This window comes from Hypanus sabinus, chromosome 21, assembly GCF_030144855.1.
Source record: "Hypanus sabinus isolate sHypSab1 chromosome 21, sHypSab1.hap1, whole genome shotgun sequence".
Classification (NCBI taxonomy): domain Eukaryota; kingdom Metazoa; phylum Chordata; class Chondrichthyes; order Myliobatiformes; family Dasyatidae; genus Hypanus; species Hypanus sabinus.
In genome coordinates this window covers 10,410,528-10,433,920 of record NC_082726.1, presented here as the reverse complement: position 1 = coordinate 10,433,920, position 23,393 = coordinate 10,410,528, and the positions used below count along the sequence as shown (strand labels likewise).

The 23,393-nt window shown below is 37.9% G+C and overlaps 1 protein-coding gene across 3 annotated transcripts in view; it reads right to left on the bottom strand.

The window, feature by feature from the left end:
* Positions 1-23,393, bottom strand: part of vps13c (vacuolar protein sorting 13 homolog C) — a 386,360-nt gene that overhangs the window by 229,007 nt on the left and 133,960 nt on the right. For all 3 annotated transcript variants that reach the window (XM_059945986.1, XM_059945984.1, XM_059945985.1), the window contains 5 exons: positions 15,317-15,482; positions 13,110-13,217; positions 10,603-10,706; positions 9,839-10,006; positions 4,777-5,081 (listed from right to left, as the gene is read on the bottom strand). In XM_059945986.1, coding sequence (XP_059801969.1) covers positions 4,777-5,081; positions 9,839-10,006; positions 10,603-10,706; positions 13,110-13,217; positions 15,317-15,482 — 851 coding nt within the window. The remainder of the gene's footprint in view (positions 1-4,776; positions 5,082-9,838; positions 10,007-10,602; positions 10,707-13,109; positions 13,218-15,316; positions 15,483-23,393) is intronic.

Below are 23,393 nucleotides of genomic sequence, written 5' to 3'. Positions count from 1 at the left end.
TTTTTTTCCCCACTGTAAAATTGTTCAAAACAAAAATAATACACTAATCTTGCTTAAAATGTTGAAAAGAATGTTTTATCTTTAACTTCATGACTTTTGGAGATCAGTTCATCTTCTACTCACTTAACTATTCACAGTAACAGCAATTTTGACCAGGGTGCCCACACTTCTGCATGCCACTGTATATGTTCCTTCAACTTACCTGAAACTCACAATCAGTTCTTCTGTTTTACAATGCTCCATGTACCTTCTAGTCTGATAATCTACTAGGTTTTGGCTCAGAACACATATAGATTTCTTATTATGTCTAAATTACATTTTTTGTTGCACTGTAAGTTAATAAAACTAAACAAAAATCATTACTTAATTTCATTTTCTGCACCTGCCTTTTCTCATTTCCATTGACCACCTTCACTTTCTAATCTCTCCTTGGTAATTCCAATCTTAAAGTTGAAATAAAGTTATTATCAAAGTACATACATGTCACCATATATAAACCCTGAGATTTGTTTTTTTGCAGGCAATCACAGTAAATTCAACATACATAATAGAATCAATGAAAGATTGCACCCAAGAAGCTGGACAAACATCAAACTGCAAATACCAAAGAATAAAAAAGAAATAAGTAACTAATCAATAAACATCAAGAACATGAGATGAAGAATCCTTGAAAGTGAGTCCATAGGGAGTGGGAACAGTTTAGTGATAGGCCGAATGAACTTGAATGAAGTTATTCTCACTGGTTCCAGAGCTTGATGGTTGATGGGTAACAATTGCTCCCAAACCTGGTGGTATGAGTCCTGAAGCTCCTTTACCTTCTTTCTAATGGCAACAGCAAGAACAGAGTATGACCTGGGTGGTGGGGATCCCGGATGATGGGTGCTGATTTCCTGCGACAATGCTCCATGTACAGTAGACATGCTCAATGGTGCACAGAGCTTCACCTGTGAATAACTGAGCCATATCCGCACCTTTTGGTAGGACCTTCCATTCAAGAGCATTTATGTTTCCATACCTGGCTGTGATGCATCCAATCAATATACTCTCCACCACACACCTATAGAAGATAGTCAAATCTTTAGATGACACACCAAGTCTTAGTAAACTTCCAATTAGAGGCACTACTTGCACTTCATAATTGCATTTACATTCCAGGTCCAGGAAAGGTCCCCTGAAATAATAACACCGAGGAATTGAAAGTTGCTGACCCTCTCCACCTCTGATCCCCCAATGAGGACCAGCTCATGGCGCTCCAGTTTTCTCCTGCTGAAGTCAATAATCAGCTCCTTAATCCTGTTGACAATGAACAAAAGAGGGGTTGTTGTTATGGCACTGAGTCAGTTTTTCAATCTCCCTTCTATATGCTGATAAGTCACCACCTTTGATCTGGCCAATGACAGTGGTGTCATCAGCAAACTTAAATATGGCATTCGAGCTGTTCTTAGCCACACAGTCGCAAGTACAAAGCAAGTACATCAAGAGGCTAAGCACACAGCCTTGTGGTGCACCTTTGCTGATAGAGATTGTGGAGATGTTGCTGCCATTCCAAACTGAATGGAATCTGCAAGTGAGGAAATCAAGATCCAGTTGCACAGTAGCTATTGAAGCCAAAGTCTTAAAGCTTATTAGTATTGAACGTCACACTGTAGTCGAAAAAGAGCATCCTGATGTATGCATCTTTGCTGTCCAGATGTTCCAAGGTTGAGTGAAGAGCCAATAAGACGGAATCTGCTGTGGACCTACTGTGTCGATAGGCAAATCAGAGCGGATCCCAGTCACTTCTCAGGCAGGAGCTGATATGATTCATCACCATCCTCTCAAAGTATTTCATCACAGTATATGTAAGTGCTGCTGGACGATAGTCACTGAGATAGGTTGCCACAATTTTCTTACACAGCAGTATAATTAAAAGCTACTTGAAGCAGGTGGGTACTTTGCTAAAGTGAGAGATTAAAGATATCAATGAACACACCAGCCAGGCAATCAGCACAGGTCTTTCGTGCTCGGCCAGGTAGCCCATCTGGGCCGGATGATTTCTGTGGGTTCACCCCCTGACGGATGCTCTCATGTCAGCCACGGAGACTGAAATCACAGGGTCATCGGGGGCTGCAGGAGTTCAAGAAGTGCTTCTCCATGTTTTGACAATCAAAGCAAACATAGAAGGCATTGAGCTCATCTGGAAGTGAAGCCTTGCTGTCGCCTACAGTATGTCACTTGGTTTCACTTTGTAAGAGGTAATAACATTCAAACCCTACCACAGCTATCGAGCATTCTTCAGCGATTGAAGATTAGCCCAGAACTGCCACTTCGCCTGTGAGATGGCTTTCAGAGATCATACCTGAACGTCTTGTACCTTACTTGGTTGCCAGTCTTGAATGCCACTGATTTGGTCCTCAGCAGATTGTGGATCCCATGGTTCATCCAGGGCTTCTAGTTGGGGAAGACTGCATGCTTGAGAGTCAAGTCCATCAAGTCTTCAAGAAGATCATGAAATCGCTAGTTCATTAAGACGGTTCAAAAGTATGTTGCTTAAAGGAGAATTACATTCTGCAGAGTGCAGTGCGAGCAATTCAAAAAAGATATATTTAGAAGTTTTGTAAGCAGGCAGCAGCATGTCACTGTGGTTCACAGGCATCATCTTCATAACACATTTTGCAAGCATAATCGGAATCACAAAAATATGGGCAAAGTTTCTGTGCTGTGGATAGAAAAGCATCAAACAATTCAGTTAGCTTGGTCACATGTTTAAAAGCAACACAAAAAAGTTAAATGGGATTTTAAGTTTTATACAAGGCCTGGTTAGTTTCAAAGTGTCAACACATTATTCTGGTCACGAAAGGCACAGCATTTTCATTTTATTCTGCAGCATTTCATAATAGCTTGAGTAACATTACACATTACATGCACAATAGGAGATATATAAAAGATATATTGGAGTCAAGTTCTATTTAAAAACAAGTAATATGGGTTGGTTAGCTTTGCCAGCTGCTTCTGCTTATTTCATATTGCTTTACACTTCAATTCTTCAGATCCTAATCCATGAAAACAAATTTTTGACTCATTTAAACTTGTTACACTTTAATAACCATATTCTATAATGAAGGGAGCTAGAGCGGCAGTGGGTGGGGGGGGGGGACTGAGGATTGAGGAATGCCTTTTAAAAATGGCACAATCAGCAAATGCAACAATTAGTCAAATGACCCTCACTTCCCACTGCTGAGAGCAGTACAACAGGAAGAGGATTGGAATTTCCAGCACCCTTCTGCTGCAGACCTGTGTGGTTCAGACTTGATAATGACAACTGAGTAGTGAATTGATAAGTTTGTCATCGCACATTATAGTTACACTTGATCTTATTACTATCACACTTACAAATAGATCATTCTGGGAGCAATTCACCACTGCAAATTATACCCTCTTTTATCAAGAAAAATAATCACAAAATTATGTGTACAAACACTAGCATTATAATGCAGCTATAAAGAAGGCTATACAGCGATTGTACTTCACAAAAAAAAACTCAAAAACTCAAAAACTTCTATAGATGTACCATGGACAACATTCTGACAGGCTGCATCACTGTCTGGTATGGGGCGGGGGGAAGGGGGGGTGGGCTACTACACAGGACCGAAAGAAGCTGCGGGGGTTGTAAATTTAGTCGGCTCCATCTTGGGTACTGGCCTATAAAGTACCCAGGACACCTTCAAGGAGCGGTGTCTCAGAAAGGCAGCGTCGATTATTAAAGACCCCTGACACCCAGGGCATGCCCTTTTCTCACTGTCACCATCAGGTACGAGGTATGGAAGCCTGAAAGCATGCACTCAGTGATTCAGGAATAGCTTCTTCCCCTCTGCCATCTGACTCCTAAATGGACATTGAACCCATGAATGCTACCTCACTTTTTTAACATCCATTTTTTCTGGTCTTGCATGTTTTTAATCTATACAATATACATATATTTAACTGATCTACTTATTTATTTATTATTATTATTTTCTATATTATGTATCATATTGAACTGCTGCTGCTAAGTTAACAGATTTTGCGACACATGCCGGTGTTAATAAAACTGATTCTGATTTATTACCATCCAGTCTTTACAGCCATTTTATTTTTAGGTTATAATTCATCTTTTAAACTGTGCCATGGACTGCTCTTTATCAGATTATGGTATTGCTTTGCACTGTTGAAACTATGTGTTATAATTAAGTGGCCTTTGTCAGTCTTTTATCAATTATGGTATTGTCTGCACTGTTGAAACTATATGTTAACTATAACTATATGTAACTATGTGGTTTTGCGTAGGTCTTGTAGCTTTAGGTTTGTCTGATGGGTTTGTAGTTCCTTTCCAGGGAACGTGCTAAGACAATATCAATACGCAGCAGCCTCTCCGGACTCTGGATTGGGGATTACCAAACGTTATGTGGTTTTTCTTGTGTGATCTGTTTTTTGCTTTTTCGTGATATCATTCTGGAAAACGTTGTCTCATTTTTTAACTGCATTGTATTTGTGGTTTATAAATGACAGTAAACTGAATCTGAATCTGATCTGCGGCTACAGAGTAGCAAAGATTAAATTTGTACAACAATTCAATTGCATTTCATGTATAAACTCACGCCAAATATACACATGAAATACTGTACACAATTGTATGAAAACACTAAGAATAGCAAGATATTCCAACATGGACTGAAATATATTTTAAGAAAATTTGATCTCAAATTATTTGAATCTGTGAAACGTTTTAAGGAGCAAGATAAAAATGTCAAAACTAACCTTGAAAGTTTTAGCTGTGTTAGGTTGATATCCATGACGTCCAAGACTGGTGGTACAGAGAATTCTTTGCCTGGGATCAGAGTGAATCTATTCTGAACAGTGATCAACCCCAAATCTGCAACCAAGGCATTCAGAGAGATGGAAGATTCAGGAATGATGATAACTGGGGCTTTCAAATTAATGTCCATTGCCAGCCTGAAACTCTTCTGGGCTAAATCCTTCACAGTGGAGGCGGCTTTTTCTGCTGCCTGTGCTGTGGCTGCACTTAATGGTTGCTTTGCTGCTTGGAAGTTGTCAAGGTAGTTCTAAAAGGAAATACATCAAGAAATGATTATGTCTGTATTACAATCACTTTTCAGTTCCAGATGAGCACATTAAAAACATATTTTCCTCATAATAAATTTAAATTGAATGAGTTTTGACATTTTCAACGAGCTATTAATGTTATGCACCTCTCCGTAAACTGAATCTTTCTACTTTAGTTTAGATTTGGCACAAAACCTGTTCAAATTACTTTATAAAACAAAGATGTTGATAAGAGGAAGTCCTGATGAAGTCTCAGCTGGAAACATTGATTGCTTTTTTCCCCTGTGTAGATGCTGCCTGAACTGCTGAGTCCCTCTGGCATTTTGTGTTTTACATGGGAGAATTCACTCCTACTCAAAATATGATCTTATGTTCTTGCACATAAACTCAACAGGCAGAGGAGTATCCTTTGCCATTGGATCCTAAATTAGACAATGCAGCACTGTAAGTCAAGCAAATCTTGACTACGTGTTCAATGGGATCAACATTGTCCAATTTAAAATGAATTAGTTACCATTAGGGGGAATTTGGTGTGGTTGAAAGCAAGGTTCAGAACAGAGTGTGTGGCCTAATGGTGCAGTGCGAACTCATGATCAGCTCCATTACTGGCCAATCTCACTGAAAAAAGCATCAAGCAAGACTGAAATCAACAAGGACAAGATCAGAAGGTGAGTAAGTGTTCAGCACCGTCTGTCTGCGTTTGACCGGTCCTCCACTCCCTTACGCTCACTGCTGTCAGATGAAGGTGCAGGAGTCTTGGGGCTTGTGCAAGATTTGATTGGCATGACTCTTGGATTGGACATGTTTTTAGAGGACTCTGCAGTTCATCTTACGTGTTTCTGGTTACTCGTTTTAAATTGTTATTTTACACGATTTTGATCAGGGCGCTTCAACACAGACTGCCTCTGCAGCCTGCAGTCAACAAACAACACAGCGCTAAATTGAAATGAACTCAACTAAACATTTCTAGAATGTTTCAAGGTCTCAGCAGTTTGATGTTTGATATTTTGAGTGTTATTTGCTCGTTTTTTGCTGCTTGCACAATTTGCTATTTCTAGTGCATTGGGTGTTTGATGTTTTCTTTGAACGAGGTTCCATGGTGTTTCTTTGTTTCATGGCTGCTTGCGGGAAGACGAATCTCAGGGTTGTATACTGCATACATACTTCGATAATAATACATGTACTTTGAATCCATAATAATTATCTTTTCACACTTTCCCCTACCAAATATTCAGCACAGTAGACAACATCAAATCATTTATCCACTTGAATAAATAATATATTTTAACGCAAGGAGTGTTGTGAACAAAGCAGATGAACTTAGAGCTTGGATCAGTACGTGGAGCTATGATGTGGTGGCCACAACAGACACTTGGATGTCTCAGGGACAGAAATGGTTACTTCAAGTGCCTGGTTTTAGATGTTTCAGAAAGGACAGGGAGGGAGGCAAAAAAGGTGCAGGTGTGGCACTGTTGATCAGAGATAGTTTAATGGCTGCAGAAAAGGTGGCGCCATGGAGGGATTATCCACGGAGTCTCTATGGGTGGAGGTTAGGAACAAGAAGGGGTCGATAACTTTACTGGGTGTTTTTTATAGGCCACCCGATAGTAACAGGGATATCAAGGAGCAGATAGGGAACCAGATCCTGGAAAGGTGTAATAATAACAGAGTTGTCCTGATGGGAGATATTAATTTCCCAAATATCGACTGGCATCTCCCTAGAGCAAGGGGTTTAGATGGGTTGGAGATTGTTAGGTGTGTTCAGGAAGGATAAGCCTACAAGAGTTGAGGCTGTACTTGATTTGGTATTGGGAAATGAACCTGGTCAGGTGTCAAATCTCTCAATGGGAGAGCATTTTGGAGATAGTGATCATAATTCTATCTCCTTTACAATAGCATTGGAGAAAGAGATAGGAACAGACAAGTTAGAAAAGTGTTTAATTGGAATTATGAGGCTGTTGTCAAGAAACTGGAGGCTTAAATTGGAAGCAGATGTTTTCAGGGAAAAGTACAGAAAATATATGGCAAATATTCAGGGGATATTTGTGTGAAGTTCTGTATAGGCATGTTCCAATGAGACAGGGAAGTTATGGTAGGGTGCTGTGGTATACAAAGGCTGTAATAAATCTAGTCAAGAAGAAAAGAAAAGCTTACAAAAGGTTCAGAAAGCTAGGTAATGTTAGAGATCTAAAAAATCATAAGGCTAATAGGAAGGAGTTTAAGAAGGAAATTAGGAGAGCCAGGAGGGGCCATGAGAAGGCCTTGGTGGACAGGATTAAGGAAAACCCCAAGGCATTCTACAAGTATGTGAAGAGCAAGAGGATAAGGTGTGAAAGAATATAGGACCTATCAAGTGTGACAGTGAGAAAGTGTGTATGGAACTGGAGGAAATAGCAGAGGTAATGAATACTTTACTTCAGTATTCATAATGGAAAAAGATCTTGGTGACTGCAGTGACGACTTGCAGCAGACTGAAAAGCTTGAGCATGTAGATATTAAGAAAGAGGATATGCAGGAGCTTTAGGAAAGCATCAAGTTGGATAAGTCACCGGGACCAGATGAGATGTAGCCCAGGCTACTGTGGGAGGGGAGGAGGAGATTACTGAGCTTCTGGCGGTGATCTTTGCACCATCAATGGGGATGGGAGAGGTTCTGGAGGACTGGAGGGTTGCGAATGTTGCTCCTTTATTCAAGAAAGCAAGTAGAGATTGTCCAGGGAATTATAGACCAGTGAGACTTACCTCATTGGTTGCTAAGTTGATGGAGAAGATCCTGAGAGGCAGGATTTATGAACATTTGGTGAGGTATAATATGATTAGGAGTAGTCAGCATGGCTTTGTCAAGGGCAGGTTGTGCCTTAGGAGCCTGTTTGAATTTTTTGAGGATGTGACTAAACACATTGATGAAGGAAGAGCAGTAGATGTAGTGTATATAGATTTCAGCAAGCCATTTGATAAGGTACCCCATGCAAGGTTTATTGAGAAAGTAAAGAGGCATGGGATCCAAGGGGATATTGCTTTGTGGATCCAGAACTGGCTTGCCCACAGAAGGCAAAGAGTGGTTGTAGACGGGTCATATTCTGCATGGAGGTCAGTCACCAGTGGGATGCCTCAGGGACCCTTACTCTTCATAATTTTTATAAATGACCTGGATGGGGGAGTGGAGGGATGGTAAGTTTGCTAATGATACAAAGGTTGGAGGTGTTGTGAAAAGTGTGGAGGGCTGTCAGAAGTTACAGAGGGACATTGATAGGATGCAAAACTGGGCTGAGAAATGGCAGATGTTCAACCCAGATAAGTGTGAAGTGGCTCATTTTGGTAGGTCAAATATGATGGCAGAATATAGTAATAATGGTAAGACTCTTGGCAGTTTCGAAGATCGGGGGATCTTGGGGTCCGAGTCCATAGGACGCTCAAAGCAGCTGTGCAGGTTGACTCTGTGGTTAAGAAGGCGTATAGTCTATTGGCCTTCATCAATCGTGCAATTGAATTTAGGAGCCAAGAGGTACTGTTGCAGCTATATAGGACCCTGGTCAGACCCCACTTGGAGTACTGTGCTCGGTTCTGGTCGCCTCACTACAGGAAGGATGTGGAAGCCATAGAAAGGGTACAGATGAGATTTACAAGGATGTTGCCTGGATTGGGGAGCATGCTTTATGAAAATAGGTTGAGTGAACTCGGCCTTTTCTCCTTGGAGTGACGGAGGGTGAGAGGTGACCTGATAGAGGAGTGTAAGATGATGAGAGGCATTGATCGTGTGGATAGTCAGAGGCTTTTTCCCAGGGCTGTAAAGGTTGCCACAAAAGGACACAGGTTTAAGGTGTTGGGGAGTAGGTACAGAGGAGATATCAGGGGCAAGTTTTTTACTCAGAGAATGGTAAGAATGTGCAATGGGCTACCAGCAATGGTGGTGGAGAAGGATACGATAGGGTCTTTTAAGAGACTTTTAGATAGGTACATGGAGCTTAGTAAAATAGAGGGCTACAGGTAACCCTAGTAATTTCTAAGATAGGGACACTTCCAGCACAATTTTGTAGGCCGAAGGGCCTGTATTGTGCTGTAGATTTTCTATGTTGGGCCTGTATTGTGCTGTAGATTTTCTATGTTGGGCCTGTATTGTGCTGTAGATTTTCTATGTTGGGCCTGTATTGTGCTGTAGATTTTCTATGTTGGGCCTGTATTGTGCTGTAGATTTTCTATGTTGGGCCTGTATTGTGCTGTAGATTTTCTATGTTGGGCCTGTATTGTGCTGTAGATTTTCTATGCATGGCTAATTGGCTGGATGGGAGGAAGCTGAGGGTGATGGTAGAAGGTTGTTTTTCAGACTGGCCAGTGCACAGCAGGGATCAGTGCAGGGCCCATTGTTGCTTGTCATTTATATAGATAATTTAAATGAGAATGTACAAGGTATGGCTAACAAGTTTGCAAATTAAAGTATTAAAAAGGCATTTTGGATATTAAGATTTTTTTGCTGAAATTTTAGAAACAGTAAATTATGCTGTGATGAAGAAAGAAATCATTTTCAATAACTTACACTAAATTACAAAAATTAAAATTTAATTAAAGATAGGGATTTTTTTTAATTCTCCACCCCAGATGTCAGTTACTGAGTTTGAATAAGTTATAAATTTCAAGATAGCAAAGCTATAGAGAGATGTAGGGATGCTGCAGGAAAATGCTGAAGGTCAGACGTGGAGGAGCATACACAAGTATCCAAATAACCACCCTTTGTGCATCTTTGAACAGACTAGACTTACCAGCAGTGTCATGAGGAATTTTTGCAGATATATAATCTGAATACAGCCAACTCTTAAAGTGATTTTTCCGTCTACTTTTGACATATCAGCATAGTTTTCATCATCAATAGCATTCGGATACAGCGTTACATTTAAGCTGAACACTTCATTTCCAACAATGGAAACAGCCTAGAATTAAAAGGAGCCAATGGTTGATTTGAGATATTGTTATTTCAGATTAAGTACTAAATAACTAACTCATTTCTCCTGATATTGCAATTTGCCCCATCACTACACTTAAGGAACAGAATTACAAAATGGGCCAGTTTACTCACACAACCACCAAAGAAATGGCTTCAATGACATCAATACAAATTCAAAATCCATTATTCCTAGTTTATTTACCTGCCTAGTTACCTAACTTCAAATATAGACATTGTCTCTGCTTTATTCATAAGCACTGATGACAAATTCCAGGCTCACACTGCCCAATACCTAAACTTTTCATTTGCCCTGAATTTAGCCTCAAATCCACATTCTTTCATCCCAAACAATCAATTATGGAATCTGCAATTTGAGGGTCATCCATTCTGAAAGACTGTTATTGTAAAAAAACAAGTACAGCTTTTATTCTTTTGTGCCTCTATAGTGCAGTGCAAGGAAATGAACACAGCACCTACAGCAAGTGTGCTTAATCAAATACAATTCCAGATATACATATGATATTCAGGTGATGTAAAATCCAATAACCAAAAGAAACACCATGAATAAACGTAAAAAAATACCTTTTTATGCAGTGTCTTTGAATCAACATCAATAGCAATAATATCTCTAAGTCTGGCAAAGAATTCTGTCTGCTTTGACTTCACTGAAATGGATGCATCCAAACCTGTACAGTTATGGAAAGCATTCAGTAATGAGGCAAAAAGTGAAGATGTACATAGACTGTTTAAACACATTTCAAAGCTTTCAATGGCATATTGTTAATACAGCATTGAGCATCATGAGAATAACCTGTACAGACTGTCATTACATCACTGGTTTGTAACTTGGGTCAAAGATAAGATAAAACTTTATTTATCCCAAAGAAAATTAATTGTTGCAAGGTGCTCAGCAGAAATATAATTAAAATATAAAACGTAAGCATTGAGGTACAGAAGAAAATACAAAATGTGCATTAAAAGGTAATAGTGCAAAATACAGATGTGGAATGAAACCAGATACTTGTATACCTGACGAGGAGGAGGAGGAGGAGGAGTCATAGAGTCTTATAGCCACAGGGAGAAAGGATCTCCTGTGGTGTTCAGCTGTGCACCTCAGTGGAATCTGTCTGTTACTAAAGATGCTCCTCAGTTTGTTCAGTATGTCATTGGGGGGGGGGGGGGGGCATGAGAGGGATTGTCCATAATGCTCCGTAGCTTCTGCAGCATCTTCCTCTCAGGCACAAGTACGAGGGAATCCAATTCCAATTCCACCTCCAGCAAAACCACCCTTCCTGACAGGCTTATCAATCTTCTTGGCATCAGCTGCTCTCACCCTGCTCCCCAAGCAGGCCACCACTGGGTTGTAGAACATCTGCAGATGTTAAATGACCAGAGCCTTCACAGGAAGTATAATCGGCTATCCCTTCTCGTACAGAGTCCCTGTATTTTCAGTCCAGTGTATCGTCCAGGTGAGTTCATGGGTACTTGTAGTCCCGGATGACTTCCACATCTGTTCCCTTGATGGAGATGGGAATGCAAAGTGTTTTCACCTTCCTGAAGTCCACCACCAACTCCTTTGTCTTAGTGATGTTGATGTGCAGGTAATTCAGCCACACCACTCAACCAAGTTTTCCACCACTCTTCACACCCTGGCTGATACAGCCACAACTGCCAAATCATCTGAAAACTTCTGCAGGTGGCAGGACTCCAAGTTGTATCTGAAGTCCGAGGATACAGCTATATTTGAATATCGACAATAAATCTCTACCAGCCCAAGCCTCACTGTGCCATTCATTGTGCTTTATGAACTTCACCAGTAACATATGGCCTGTTGACTTTGTGCAGCCCATTCAATTACCTACAGGTATATAGGAGTCTTATGTCACTCTTTAATCAACCTCTTCACGCCATTACTTACAGATGTCTTAATTACTGCAACAGTAGCCAATCCTCACTTTTAGTTTTATTGTTCACAAGATCCAGAGCAGTGGGTTCAACTGCATGCAACTCATTATACTCACTTTCAGTTTAATTCCCAGAGCTTTTAGTGAGGGAGAAATACAAGTTAATCCAAATAAACTTTCTCATCAACCTCACATGATTTGACATATTATACGTTTGATTATAAATGCCAACTACCTTAGTTCTATTTCTGGTTGGTAACTTGTAAAACAGAAAAATTATAAATACAGTTGAGTTGTGGCAATTTTCCTTGTTTTAAAAGTTCATCCTAGTCAACAGCACAGTATCAGTGACAGAGCAATGTAGGTGAACATTGTATCTGAAATTAATTGAATTCAGAGGAATGAAATTGGGCCAGAGCAGAGTGTATATTCTATCATACAACCAATGACGTGGAAGATTTTGTTCTAAATAATCGTCCATCTCGGTAAGGGAGGCACAGTGAAAATCTGCTGCCTTGTAGCACCAGAGACCCAAGCTCAATCCTAACCTCAGGTATTGAACAAGCAAAGTCTGCATGCTCCTCATGACCACATGGAGTTCCTCTGGTGCTCCAGTTTCCTACCATATCTAGGTTGATAGGTTAATTAGTCACCATAAGTTGTCCTTGGCGTATAGCTTAGTGCAAAATTGTGTGGGAATTGATGAGAATGTGGATGAGTATATAGAAGTGTATAAGATGATGAGAGGCATTGATCATGTGGATAGTCAGAAGCTTTTTCTCAAGGCTGAAATGGTTGCCACAAGAGGACACAGGTTTAAGTTGCTGGGGAGTAGGTACAGAGGAGATGTCAGGGGTAAGTTTTTACTCAGAGAGTGGTGAGTGTGTGGAATGGGCTACTGGCAATGGTGGTGGAAGCAAATACGATAAGATCTTTTAAGAGGCTTTTAGATAGGTACATGGAGCTTAGTAACATAGAGGGATATAGGTAAGCCTAGTAATTTCTAAGGTAGGGACATGTTCAGCACAACTTTGTGTGCCAAAGGGTCTGTATTGTGCTGTAGGTTTTCTATGTTTCTATGGATATAAATTGGTAGCTGATGGCCAGAATCAGCTTGATGGGCTGAAGGGCCTACTTATGCGCTAATTTCATCTATGACTCTAATACAAAAGGGCTACATCTTACCTTGTACTCGAATGTCTGCAATATTGCATATCTCATCACACACAACTACATTAAACGCATCCATCTTGGCAAACATCTTGAAATCTATTTCCTTTGAGCTTTTCAAAACTGCCAAAAGAATTCAAAATATGCAGATGATTTAAATAGCTATATCCAAAATAATACAAGATAAAATATATTTTGCTCTGAAACAGGTGAACTGTTCAGATTCTTTATTTTAAAATGTTTAAAAACACTGGGAGAATACCCTCCTACTCAAAATATGACTTTCACACTAACCGCAATAGATTTGTCTATTATTTACATGCATTTTTTTTACTCAATTCTAGAATCTGTTATATGGGGAGTATAAAAAATCTGACAGATAAAGACAACGTACACCAAAATCAGGTCTCACTGAAGAATCAATACTTTTTGCCCCCTTAGAAATATGGAATATGAAAAGTTCTCCCATGACTATTTCCACTGATATCAAGGTCGCTTCAGAAGGCAAAAATAACACAATAGTTGTCTAACAGGGTACATTAGATCCCAAACTAAGCCAGACAGAAAGCACCTTGGAAAGCAACAGCACTCCTGGAGATTCTCTGCTAACAAACAATACCTTTTGAGAAACAAGAGATTCTGCAGATGCAAGAAATCTTGAGCAACACACACAAAATGCAAGAGGTACTCAGCAGGTCAGGCACCATCTATGGGAGGAAATGAACAATCAAGCTGCTCAAGCATTTTGCTCAATACATTTTGAAAACACTGAAAACAAAAAGGGATGAAATAAACTATAAAAGTCAGGGATTATCTCCCTTAGCTAACAGAACTGAATTTCATTTAAAATTGGTTCACAGATTGGAAGCAGAGGTGACTGGAAGTTCTTTCTCAGAATCAGTGTATCTCAAGGGTCGGAGTCGAGCCAATTGTCATTTGTTCCTTCATAAACAAATGGATACAAATGCAGAAGGCTTCAGTTAGTTTGCAGATAACACAAAATAAAGATACTGTTGATAACGAAGAAGGTTAATGTAGATTGCTCACTTAGGGAATTGGGTTGGAGTGGCAAATGGATTTCAAGATTCAAAATTCTAGATAAATATGAATTATGCATTTTGGGAAGTTAAACCAGCGAAGAACTTCCACTGCGGATGCTGGAACACTAGGGCATGTAATGGAACAAGGGAACCCAGGAGTACAAGAGCATTGTTTGCAGAAAACAATGTACAACGGGTTATGAAAAAGGCACCTGGCACCTAGCATTCATCAGTCAGGGCAGAGTACAGGAGCTGATAAAATATGTTGCATACAAGACATCACTAAGGTCACACTTCTAGCACTCTGTACAGTTGCAGTTATCCTGTTATAGGAATGGCATGGTTAAAGTGGAATGAATGTGGAAAAGATTTACAAGTATGTTGCCAGAAAGAGGGCATGGATATTACAGAAAGACTGTCCAGGCTAGATCCTTATTCTTTAGAGTACAGGAGAATGAGGGTGATCTTCTAAAGTTTAATAAAATCAAGAAGAGCATAGATAATGCACATGGTAGCAATCCCAGGGTAGGGGAGTCCAAACCTGTAGGGCATCATTTTATGGTGAGAGGGGAATGATTTAAAAGGGACGTAAGGGGCAAATATTTCATGCAAAGAGTGGTAAGTATATGGAACAACCTGACAGTGGAAGTAGTTAAAGCAGATTCAGTAGTATCATTTTAGAAGTACCAGGACAGGTGCACAGAGTGGCAGAGTTTAGTGAGATATGAGTTAAACGCAGGAAATTGGGATTAGATGGATGGACAACATGGTGGGATCGGACTGGTTGGGCCAAAGGGCATGCGTAATGTGCTATTGTTCAATGAATATGAATATTTATACAAAATTAGTGCAACTCTTAATAATATGTATATAGGCTTGTAAATTTGCTTTCTCGGCTCAGCTTCCCACACTTTGAGCACTGGCATCTCAACCAGCTGAAGAGTAAACAAAACAAAAAGAAATGAACACAAACATAAACACGTGAAAGACTGCAGATGATGGAAATCCAAAGAAACACACTCCAAATGCTGGAGGAACTTAGCAGGTCAGGCAGCTTCTATGGAAATGAATAGACAGTTGATGTTTTATCTGTCCCTCACAAAAAATGCTAACGTTGATCCTGATCAGGAATGATAAATAGCAGTTACTAATAAAATATCAGGCACTGAAAATATCCTTTACCTGTTTTGGCTGCATCTCCACTATCCTGCCCCTGATTCTGCAGCTTTGTTTCATGGTCTTTATCAGTAGAAGCCACGTCTCTTGATGGGATAACAGCTGTCAGGAAATTGATGGTTGAAAGCAAGGCTTTTGCATGCAACAGAAAATTAAGTGAAGAAACTGTGACCTGGAAATTAAAACAAAAAAATCTATTTTATTTTCTCAATAATTATAGCAGATAATTATTGCTGCCTCTGTTGTCAAATGCCTTTTGTAATTCTTGTAGTTCATCAAATATCTTCCTGATACAGGCGGTCTCCGGCTTACGTACGAGTTCCATTCCGGAGTCCATCTTTAAGTCAGATTTGTACGTAAGTCGGAACAAGTACATCCGGTATTACTTAGCATCAGTTAGTCAAACGTTTGTCTTAGTATATAGTATATACTTTACCTTTCTATGCATATAAAACACTTAAGAAACGTATATATTCCAATAATTAAACCACTGCGTTGCTTAGTAATAATTGTAGCTTCCATCAGGGCAGGACCTTTCACATGCTCCATTATTCTCACTTTATCCGCTATCCTTTAAAATTGTTCCGATCGTTGACTGACTGTAGCCTAACACTTTTCCAATGACCGCTGGCATTTCACCTCTTTCCAAACGCTTTATTATTTCCACTTTATTTTCAATCGCGATCGCTTCCCGTCAATGGAACAGAAACACTGCCAGCAGCGGGTCCCGAGGTCTGCTGGGTCCTAAGGACCACCACACTGAGACAGGCTAAATGGGACAAGTGGGGGCTGTACCGCGTTTGGGTATTTGATCCTCCACAATATTCCGCGTGGGAATTTAAACTGGAGGTGGCAGTGTTTTCTTTTACAAGGTCGAGTTGCGAGCTCCACATCAACCCGGCACGGATGGTATGAGAGTCACTGGATCGAACTCGGGAACCTCTGTTCTCGAGCCCGGCGCTGATCTCACTGCACCACCAGCCAACTGGAATGGGGGGGGGGGGGGCGGTTTCAGGGTGAATCTTACTAGAAAAATTTAAGCCAAGTACAAAGTTAAACGCTCTACACAGTGTCAACGGCAACGACTTAAAATGGTGGACGGCATTCTCCTTCCACAGTTCGTAAGTACGAGTTGTCCGTAAGTCAGAGCTTCGTAACTCGGGGACTACCTATACTCATTCAAACAAAACTAAAAACATCTCAGTGGAGAACAACCACTGGTCTCACTCTTCATGCATTATTCTGCTAATGACTACAATTTTTTTAAATGGTGCTTCAGCAGTTTAGGCAGCAGAAATTCTTTCTTCTCCAACACCCTAAGGTGCAGAATAAAAATACTCCCCTACAAAATTTATTCAACAAAAAAGTAAATAAATATACAAAACGTGTTGCTTCAACTCGTTCTCTTGAAGCACAAACAGATAACACAGCTTCACATAACAGAAAATCACAATTAAGCAAAGTTTTGCATAAACTTGACTCTCTCTGCAATGTGGGGTTGCCTGCAATTTCTTAAGCAGGACAGTCTGCTATTCCTACATTACCTCCTTCCCCATCAATCAATAAAAACCTTGGAAGACCCTTCTCAAATAAATGACAACATCATTGCCTCACTACTTTGCTGAAACTTTCTGTTCTTCACCACCAACAAACTTTCCATGGGACTGGAGCTAACCTTCAAAACTAAAGAACTCCTTGCCAACTACACTCCAGAAGCAAGGTCACTCAAACTTTAGAATTTGAGCTACAATATAGAGATAGACACAGAATGCCTGGACTTCTGTACCTTCCTCTGTATCTGAGTCCTTGACTTCCACATTGGGAGACCACAGTTGGTGTAGATCAGTAATTACTCATTGGCAACCAACAAAGGCGCACCTCAAGAATGCATGCTTAGGGGGGATGTCATGTGATGAAGTAGGATCCAGACGCTGGAACCCAGCCCTCCCATAAAAAATCAGTAAATTAATGTTTAAGTGAAGAAAAGTTAGTTAATACTGTTACGTATTCAGGCAACAATAAATATATGAGTTTGGCAAGGGTTTCTTGTAACAAACAACACGTTTATTAAACACCGAAAACAAACCCCCCAAAAGTAAACAAACACTACCGTAACCGGAAACAGCTGCTGAGCGGCAGCCCAAACAGTTCTTAAAGTGATATTGCAAAAACAATTCTTTAAATGATATTGCAAAAACAGTTCTTTAAAGTCTTATTGCCAAAAGTTCGATATGCTCACAGTCCATCTAAAAGGAGAAACTTTATAAGACGATTTAAATTCTCTTTCACGTCACTTGCTTCGATCCCCGACGTCGAACTTCCCACGAAGAATTTACGAAACAGAACGGCTTAAAGGCACTGACCTTTCCTTCTCCACTACCTTCAATCCTTTCTATTTAAACCTAGGGATTAACACGAAGATAGTCAATGAAATCCTTCCAAATAAGGATCAAACAAAGGTCGCCCCCGTTTCACCGTAGAAAGCGATTCTCCTCGATCTTTAACTTCCGAACTTCCAATCTTCACTCTCCACTAATTTCTTGAACTAGCAGAATCATAAAGAACCTGCTGGCAATGACCTTTTAAACTTTAGGCATTAAATAAAAACTTCATCCTTCAACTAAACTGCGTCATCACTTAAAACACGCAGTGGCATGAAGTCAACCTGGCAAATCCAGCCACGAACTGCCCCTCCTCACAGGGTGGGGTCTACCTTTTATAACCTGTAAAAAAAACCCGTCACATGATCTCTACTGGCGGGAAAATGACGTCATTCCACCATCACAAGACCATCACCTCAAGTCCAGTACAGCTTCAACCCCAGTCACGTGACAAGGGCTCCACTGTCATGTGTCACGAGTACGAAACAATACTTTCTAAAAGTTACTTATAAACTACTCCGGGTTGTTTCAAGCTATGCCTTATAAACAGAAGATGAAGAAAACTACTACCGTGAAGACAACGCAAGTTGGAACAGAATCAAGGCCCACCTCTGCCAAAGAACCGCGGGCTCAGGTATATTATACCATCGGCGATATAGAACAGGAAACTGTGGCAACATCAACCATTTCTAAAGAAAAAGACCAACGAGAACTGCGCAAACATGAAGGAAGGAGCATGCGCAAACGAGAACAACCTGAACTACAAATCCCAGTTACCACTGAAACCGAAAGTGAAAGTGAATCTGAGGGAGTGTCAGATTCTCTGGAAAAATCAGATGAAGATGGAGGTAAAAGTTCTTCTGGAAATATAGAAAAGACTTTGATCCAAATAATGCATAAATTAGGTGCATTAAAAGTAATAAAAAAATGATAAATGTGGAGATTATATTTGAGAAAATGACAAAAAGATGGGAAAAAATGGAAAAGAGAATTATAGATTTGGAAACTACAACGTAAGACATGGTTGAATGAATGAATAAAATGGAAGATGATACTACTGCCTAGACAATGTTGTCCAAAACAAATGTTGGAAAAAGTTGATAAGCTTGAAAATTTTAGTAGACAAAATAATATTAAAATTGTTGGACTTGAAGATATAGAAGGAGAAGATCCAATAAATTTTTTTCAAAAATGGATTCCTGAAAAATTGGAAATGGAAGGAGAAACTCTAATTGAAATTGAAAGGGCTCATAGAGCCTTAAGGTCAAGACCTCAAGCTGACCAAAATCCACGATCAATTTTGATAAAATGCTTAAGATACAAAGATAAAGAAAAGATCCTGAAGGCGGCTGCCCAATGTGCCAAAAGGAGAAACGGGCCATTGATGATAGCAGGGAAGGCAGTTCTTTTCTATCCTGATATGTTATAACCTTTTGAAGAGAAAGAAGGAATTTAACCCAGCGAAAAGAGTTTTATGGGAAAAGGGTTATAAATTTATAATGCCTCACCCAGCAACACTGATAATATTTTTGGATGAGGGAAAAAGAAGATTTTTTTACCGATTATCGAGAAGCGGAGGAGTTCGCACAAAAACTTCCAGAAACTCTCTAATTACACATAGAGATTTCCAAGTGTAATGGATTAAAGATGAAGACAGAGACAGTGAATGCAAGTGATGGACATTTAAGGATGACATGGGGAGAAAAGCAAAATTTCAGATCTACTAATTGAGAATAGTATTTTTTTTTCTTTATATATATATACTTTTTTTATGTTGCGGGGGGCTGGGGAGCTTTGGATCGATTACTACGGGATTCACGTGTGTAATCATGGCGATCACCATGACCCGTACAATAGAGGGGGGTAATGTTGTGTTTTTTTTTCACGACATTAGTGGGGGGTATTTTGTTTTTTTTTTCTTTACACTCTATTTTTCTTCTATCTTTCTGCCTGGATGATCGGTGGGGACACACATAGCAACATGGAGAATTTTGGAAAGATTTCCCAAGATACCACGGAAGTTGAAAGATTAGGTATTATTATAGATTGGAGTAACATAATTGAAAATAATGACTAATTTACTGAATTTTTTAAGTTTTAATGTTAATGGCTTAATGGACCGGTGAAAAGAAAAAGAATTTTAACATACATTAAAAAATGAAAATAGATATAGCTTTTTTACAAGAAACACACTTAACGGGGATAGAACATCAGAAATTAAAAAGAAACTGGGTTGGAAATGTTATTGCAGCTTCATTTAATTCAAAGGCAAGAGGAGTTGCAGTTTTGGTTAATAAAAATTTACCAATTAAAATACAAAACGTATTGATTGATTCGGCAGGGAGATTTGTAATTATACATTGTCAAATTTTTTTCAGAGTTATGGACTCTTATGAATATTTATGCACCAAACGAAAATGATGTAAAATTTATACAAGAGGTCTTTTTGAACTTGGCTAACGCACATGACAAAATATTAATAGGTGGAGATTTTAACTTTTGTTTAGATCCAGTTTTAGATAGATTAACAAAGGTTGTCACAAAATCAAAAGTAGCAAAATTAACTCTATCATTGATGAAAGACTTAAATTTGATTGATATATGGAGAAGAATTAACCCAAAAGAAAGAGATTATTCATTTTATTCAAATAGACATAAAACATATTCAAGGATAGATTTTTTCTTATTATCAACGAATATGCAAGATAGAGTGAAAAACATGGAATATAAAGCGAGAATATTGTTAGATCATTCTCCTTTGATAATGACAATGATAATGATAGATAAAGAGGAATCAATTTATAGATGGAGATTTAATTCAATGTTACTAAAACGTCAAGATTTTTGTGATTTTATGAAAAAGCAGATTCAGTTTTTTTTAGATACAAATTCACATTCAGTTGATGATAAATTTATATTGTGGGAAGCAATGAAGGCATATTTGAGAGGTCAGATAATAAGTTATACTTCTAAAATTAAGAAGGAAAATATGATAGAAATAGATCAATTGGAAAAAGAGATTACAAAATTAGAAAAAGAATCTCAAAGATATATGACAGAAGAAAAATTAAGACAACTTATTAATAAGAAGTTACAATATAATACACTTCAGACATATCGAACAGAAAAAGCAATTATGAAAACTAAACAGAGGTGTTATGAACTAGGTGAAAGATCACATAAGGTCCTTGCATGGCAGTTAAAAACAGACCAGACTTCTAAAACTATAAATGCAATTCAAACAAGAGTAAATAAAATTACTTATAAACCTTTAGAAATTAATGAGACTTAAGAATTTTTATTCTGAATTGTATAAATCAGAATTACAAAATGATAATGTCAAGATAGAAAGGTTCTTATCACAAATAACTCTTCCAAAATTAAATACGGAAGAACAGAAGAGATTAGATATGCCTTTTACATTAAAAGAGGTTGAAGAAGCTTTAGGATCATTTCAAAGTAATAAATCTCCAGGAGAAGATGGTTTTCCACCTGAATTTTATAAAAAGTTTAAAGATTTATTAATTCTTCCTTTTATGGAGTTAATACATCAAGCGGAAAGTACGCTTAAACTTCCAGAATCTTTTCCGACAGCTATTTTAATAGTATTGCCAAAAAAAGATAGAGATCTTTTAAAGCCAACATCATATAGACCTATTTCTTTGTTAAATACTGATTATAAAATAATAGCAAAAATCCTATCTAACAGACTATCTATATACTTACCAAAATTAATACATATGGATCAAACAGGATTTATTAAAAATAGACAATCGGCAGATCATGTAATTTGGTTATTTATTATAATTCATTTGTCTCAAAAGAGGGAGGAAATGAGTGTGGTAGTTGCTTTAGATGCAGAAAAAGCATTTGATAGATTGGAATGGGATTTTTTATTTAAGGTATTGGAAAAATATGGATTAGGGGTATCTTTTATAAAATGGATCAAAACCTTAAATATTAATCCAAAGCTAAAGTAGTGACAAATGGTCAAATTTCAACATCATTTCAGTTAACAAGGTCAACTAGACAAGGTTGTCCATTATCACCTGCTTTATTTGTGTTGGCGATAGAACCATTAGCTGAATTAATTAGGATGGACCCAGATATTAAGGGTTTCAGAGTTAATCAGGAAGAATACAAGATTAACTTATTTGCTGATGATGTTCTGCTTTATTTAACAAACCCATTGCACTCGTTGCGTAAATTATCCTATAGATTAGAAGAATATGGGAAAATATCAGGTTACAAAATAAATTGGGATAAAAGTGAAATTTTACCTCTTACTAAAGGAGATTATAGTCAATATCGATTAATAACTCAATTTAGGTGGCCGGCAAATGGTATAAAATATTTAAGTATAAGAGTCGATAATGATATAAAGAAATTATACAAATTAAGTTACTTACCATTATTGAAAAAAATTCAAGAAGATCTTGATAAATGGATGATATTACCAATAACATTAATAGGTAGAGTAAATACCGTAAAAATTAATATATTCCCTAGACTACAATACTTATTTCAATCACTACCAATACAATTACCCCAGAAATTTTTTCAAGAGTTAAATAAATATGTGAGGAAGTTTCTTTGGAAAGGTAAGATGTCAAGAATATCGTTGGAAAAATTGACATGGAAATTTGACCTCGGAGGGTTACAACTTCCAAACTTTAAAAATTATTATAAAGCAAATCAACTTAGATTTTTTTTTGCATCTTTTTTTGATGAAGATAAACCGGCATGGATTAGAATAGAACTAAATAAAATAGGAGAAAATATACCAGAAGATTTTATATATAAGTGGGAATCTAAATAGATACGGGAAAAGAAAGAATCTCCAATATTAAAACTTCTGATTGATTTATGGAATAAGATAAATATTGATGATGAGATAAAGAAATCTTTATTAGCAAAGAAATCTTTATTTCAAAATAAATTTATTTCTTTTACAATGGATAACCAACTTTTATACAACTGGTTTCAAAAAGGGATTAGATATATAGGAGATCATGTTTTGAAGGAGGTATATTAATGTCATTTGATCAATTAAAGAATAAATATAAAGTATCAAACAACACTCTTTTCTGTTACTTCCAATTAAGTGCTTATTTAACAATGTTATTGCCGAAATCTAGTGAAATAGAAACTTTAATCCAAAAAGGAAAAACTAAAAAATTTATTTCTTGTATGTATAGCTTGATTCAAAAACAGGCAATTAAACAAGGAGTCCATAAGTCAAGACAAAAATGGGAAAGTGACTTGAATATTAAAATTTAAGAAACAAATTGGTCAAGACAATGTCTTGATAGTATGACAAATACAATAAATGTCCAGTTAAGATTAGTGCAATATAATTTTTTACATCAATTATATATTACACCACAAAAAATAAATTAATTAAATCCAAATTTATCTAATCAGTGTTTCCGATGTAACCAAGAAATTGGTACTTTTTTTACATTCTACTTGGTCTTGTTCTAAAATTCAACCTTTTTGGACAAATTTAAGAGTTTTATTGGAACAAATTATTAAAACACAACTTCCACATAATCCAATATTATTTTTATTAGGCGAAATTGAAGGGATAAAATCGAAACCCAAATTGAATAAATATCAGAAAGACTTGATAAAAATTGCACTGGCAGTAGCCAAAAAGGCTATTGCAGTTACTTGGAAATTGGATGCATATTTAAGTATAG